The sequence below is a fragment of the Tachysurus vachellii genome, chromosome 4 (assembly GCF_030014155.1).
Source record: "Tachysurus vachellii isolate PV-2020 chromosome 4, HZAU_Pvac_v1, whole genome shotgun sequence".
Taxonomy (NCBI): Eukaryota; Metazoa; Chordata; class Actinopteri; order Siluriformes; family Bagridae; genus Tachysurus; species Tachysurus vachellii.
The window spans coordinates 31,580,640-31,585,639 of NC_083463.1; the positions used below are offsets into that span (position 1 = coordinate 31,580,640).

A 5,000-nucleotide genomic window follows, 5' to 3' on the forward strand; every position below is an offset into this window, starting at 1 on the left:
ATCAGTGTGATATCATGTGACACCTGGACAAAGGTTCAAGGACACTGAGAAAATAATCTGATGAAATAAAAGAAAGGGACGTATGAAGGGAACCCAGACACTGACTGGTAAGGACGGTTCTGCGCTTGCACTGCTCCTCCACGCCCCCGTGCTTCTTGCCACACTCGGTGAACGGCGTCTCGAAGACAAAGCGCCGGATGTTGTGGTTCCTTTCAAAGTCGGTGCGTCTTTCCTCCAGCTCTTTGTCCTCCAGATACGGGGTCACGTGTGTCACCTGGATGTAGGCAAACTTGGCCTCCAAGTCCTTAGGGTTCACCTGAGCACAAAAAAACAATGGATTTGCTTAAATGTCGACTGTAAATAACAGGAACCTGAAATGGAAACTGAAAAGAAAGGTACTGAGAGAGAGAGAGAGAGAGAGAGAGAGAGAGAGAGAGAGAGAGAGAGAGACAGAGAGAGAGACAGAGAGAGAGAGAGAGAGAGAGAGAGAGAGAGAGAGAGAGAGAGAGACAGAGAGAGAGAGAGAGAGAGAGAGAGAGAGAGAGAGAGAGAGAGAGAGAGCGAAAGAGAGAGAGAGACACAGAGAGATAGAGAGAGACACAGAGAGAGAGACAGAGAGAGAGAGAGAGACACAGAGAGATAGAGAGAGACACACAGAGAGAGAGAGAGAGAGAGAGAGAGAGAGAGAGAGAGAGAGAGAGAGAGAGAGAGAGAGAGAGAGAGACACAGAGAGAGACACACAGAGAGAGAGAGAGAGAGAGAGAGAGAGAGAGAGAGAGAGACACACACACACAGAGAGAGAGAGAGAGAGAGAGAGAGAGAGAGAGAGAGACACACACAGAGAGATAGAGAGAGACACAGAGAGAGAGAGAGAGAGAGAGAGAGAGAGAGAGAGAGAGAGAGAGACAGAGAGAGAGACAGAGAGATAGAGAGAGAGACACACACAGATAGAGACACACAGAAAGAGAGAGACAGAGAGAGAGAGAGAGATAGAGAGAGAGACACACAGAGAGAGAGAGAGAGAGAGAGAGAGAGAGAGAGAGAGAGACAGACAGACAGACAGACATATAAAGAGAGACAGACAGATGGGAGAGAGAGACTGTTGGAGATGGAAAAAGAAAGACAGATGAGGAGAGAGATGTGGAGAGAGAGAGAGATACAGAGTTAGAGAGAGAGATAAAGAGAGAGACAGACAGAAGGTGAAGAATGAGAGACAGTAGGAGATGGAAAAAGAGAGACAGCTTGGGAGAGAGAGAAAAAGAGAGAGTAGAAGATGAAAAGAGGCAGATAGGGAGTGAGAGACAGAGGGTGGGGAGTGAGAGAGAGATGGGAAATGACTAGGAAATGGAAAAAGGGAGACAGCTGGGGGGAGAGAGAGAGAGAGAGAGAGAGAGAGAGAGAGAGAGAGAGAGAGAGAGAGAGAGAGAGAGATGCTGTTGGAGCGATCACGTTCCTGTTTTCTCAGACACTCTGACGTTACTGTATCAGTAATAAGATCTCACCTTGCTGGAGTCCTGGATCATTTTGACGTTCTCCTGGCCGAACTTGTCTGAGTAGAGCTTGAGGAGACGTTGTGAGATCTCAGACAGGGGTGTGAACTTAGGTTCCTTATAGATGTACTCCTTCCCATCTTCATCCTCAAAGAAACCCTAGACAAGGGGGTTAAACTGGGGTTTGTTTAGTCGCTCTGCAGGTGGATTAAAGCCGTGACACACCAAACCAATGCTGAAGATAAATAAGCACCTAATCAGACTAAACTAGTGGAGAAGGTTCAGGTTTTTGGATGTTTCTTTGATCACAGGTGGTGTGAGAGCAGCTGAAGCGTCGGCGTGGTGTGTCAGAGCTCTTACACATCCAAATCTAAGCAGAAGAAAGTGCTGGAAATGGAAATGCTGAAAGCTGAGCTCATTATGATTAACACAACATCTGAGATCTTTCTGCTGATCAGCTCGGATGCTCAAGCTTTGGGTTCTAACCTGGGTTAAAGGAGAAATCAGACTGAACTCGGATTAAAGTTTCATCATCCAGAGGCATCTAAAATAGAATGAATCCTTCTTCCATCTTGTTCCATCTAGAGCCCGGTTCCTCTTGAGGTTCCTGAGTTCATGACGTTTCGGGGAGTTTTTCCTCACCACCGTCACCTCTCACTTGCACATTAGAGATAAATTTAAACTGAATCATTTATATCCTGAACTTATAGAATTCGGTATATCTGTATATTCACGACTTATACGAAGTGATACAAATAAAATTTAATCGAATATGAACGGAAAAGTCTGAGAGCGGCCTGAAAAAAAAAACGGAGATTCGGTTTTATTAAAGGTGCGGTGCACGACGTTTGAGAAATGCTTCAGAAAACCGACTAGGGCCGACAAACAAAACAAACGTGTAGCCAATGAGCAGAAAGGGGCGTGTCTTGTCAATATGCGGTGGAGAGAGTGTTCAGTGCGCGTGTGTGACATTAGCCGAAAGCGATTGAAACGGCAGGCACTAAATTCCAGAGGTTTCGTTACCACGACGTAAAGTGGGCGTGTTTCCGGAGGTCTTGGAAAAATGCCCTCTTTAAAAAAACAGCCTACTACGAAGGACAAAACAGTCATACAGGTTGATTTATTTTAGAAAACAAATAAACAACCAAGGGGGCACGGTGGCTTAGTGGTTAGCACGTTCGCCTCACACCTCCAGGGTTGGGGTTCGATTCCCGCCTCCACCTTGTGTGTGTGGAGTTTGCATGTTCTCCCCGTGCCTCGGGGGTTTCATCCGGGTACTCCGGTTTCCTCCCCCGGTCCAAAGACATGCATGGTAGGTTGATTGGCATCTCTGGAAAATTGTCCCTAGTGTGTGAGTGCGTGAGTGAATGAGAGTGTGTGTGTGCCCTGCGATGGGTTGGCACTCCGTCCAGGGTGTATCCTGCCTTGATGCCCGATGACGCCTGAGATAGGCACAGGCTCCCCGTGACCCGAGGAAGTTCGGATAAGCGGTAGAAGATGAATGAATGAATGAATAAACAACCAAAAACTATGGTTATGGTTAGGGTTAGATGATCAAATAGGCCACGCCCTACCCGATGACGCAATATCTGTTACGCTGTACTGAAATCCCTGGAAATAAGTGCCTGCCCGATTGAAACACTGACATGGCGGATACCTGCCGTTACCTCTGCCTCAGGTTCTAGGTGTTGAACGTCGTCTTCCGCGTGAAACGGAGCTAAACCTTTCAATATCCCCTCGGCCAGCTGCCCCAGCAGGTCCCACCATAGTTGCTTGGGTTGAACATGTACTGTACATATGTTTGGGCGGAGCTATCAATACAGGGGTGACACCCATTTGGGTTAGGGGCGTGTTTGTTTTGGTGATTTCAAATGTCAACATTGGCTTTTAAACATCATGCACCGCACCTTTAACTGGAAACAAACAGAAAGTGTAAAGAAAAAAATATATGAATGAAAATGTGCAACATCTGGAATATTTGATGAACAAGATCCTAAAACGCTCGTGTAAATCCCACGTAAATATTATTAAGACTCTATTTATGGCAAGCGGCCTGCGTGCGCTGTACTGTATATCGACTCGAATAGCCGTGACGTCATCAGAAGCTTTTCTTATGTCGTATAAGATGCTATAATTAGCATTCCAGGCAAGTAATTATTTCTAGCTAACAAGTTTCCCTCGCTGATAAAATGTGCACATAATCCTGGTTTAAAATTAAAACTCTACATCTGCGACTGTCCTGTAATTGTGTACGACACTTGTTGTTTCCCAGCACCGCAGGTTCTCGCCGCGTTCCCGGAAAAACGTGTAGTGTGCAGTGTGTCGTGGCCGGTTTACAGCGTGGAGCTTTGATTCCTTTCAGAAGCACTAATGGGGATTAAAGAGGGCACTTACACTGTATACATAAGCGCTCTGGACTGGACTGACAGCAGCAGAGTGATTTCATGGATCATAAACCATAAAGCGTTATTGCTGCCTCGGTGAGAGCGAGCGAGCGAGCGAGCGCGCGCAAGCTAAAGTGGTAGCTGCAAGCACGGACGAGAGAGCTTCTGTTTTTAAAGTCGAATCAGCTTAAGCATCATAAGCGTGTTATAATGAGTTATGAGAGACATCGGCACAAAGAGAAGCTCGGCTTTACTTAGTAATATTTAAATAAATAAAGTGAGCAAAGATTAGCTAGGGTTATTAGCAAAAATAGCGCACACACACACACACACACAGAGTCTCTCGCACACACACACACACACACACAGAAGCAGTAGCACTGCAGCACCACTTACCGCAGCCTTATGGAAAGAAAAGAGAAAGCAGAGAAGATGGGATTAACCTTTTAAAACCATGAAAGATCATACACACAAGCTTTTAGTGAAGCAGACAGTCTAAAAAAAAAACACACTGCATTTTACGACACTAAACGCTCGTGCGCTTTTGCACAAGTGTGATTTTTTCCTCATGCTTGACTTCACGGTAAAGATTTCTGTTGAAACGTTTTGCTTAAAAACAAACAAAATCCTAAATGTGTGTGTGTGTGTGTGTGTGTGTGTGTTTTTTTTTTTTAAATGTCATACCTGCCCAAAAAAAGCCACTCTGAAGAAGGTTCCCAGGAGCCTTTTCCCAGAATGCATCACTTCTATGACTTTGGTGTAAGCCCGGTGTAACATGTCGTACAGGTGAGCCAGTTTCTGCAGGAAGAAAGGAACAGGATTAGAAACACAGGGCTCTAATGATGTGTGTGTGCACGATGTGTGTGTGTGCATCAGTGTGTGTGTGAGTGTGTGTGTTTCTGTGTGTGTGTGTTCGTATGTGTGTGTGTGTTTCTGTGTGTGCGTTTGTGTGTGTGTGTTTCTGTGTGTGTTTCTGTGTGTGTGTGTTTTTGTGTGTGCATGTGTGTTTCTGTGTGTGTGTTTCTGTGTGTGTGTTTCTGTGTGTGTGTTTCTGTGTATGCGTGTGTGTGTTTCTGTGTGTGTGTTTCTGTGTGTGCGTGTGTGTGCATGCGTGAGTGTGTGTGTT

At 45.7% G+C, this 5,000-nt stretch overlaps 1 protein-coding gene across 3 annotated transcripts in view; it reads right to left on the minus strand.

Annotated features, from left to right (window-relative positions):
* dock9b (dedicator of cytokinesis 9b) overlaps positions 1-5,000 on the minus strand; it is a 52,314-nt gene that overhangs the window by 3,560 nt on the left and 43,754 nt on the right. For all 3 annotated transcript variants that reach the window (XM_060868963.1, XM_060868962.1, XM_060868964.1), the window contains exons 47-49: positions 4,559-4,672; positions 1,503-1,649; positions 106-316 (exon numbers count right to left, since the gene is read on the minus strand). In XM_060868963.1, the coding sequence (XP_060724946.1) occupies positions 106-316; positions 1,503-1,649; positions 4,559-4,672 (472 nt within the window). The remainder of the gene's footprint in view (positions 1-105; positions 317-1,502; positions 1,650-4,558; positions 4,673-5,000) is intronic.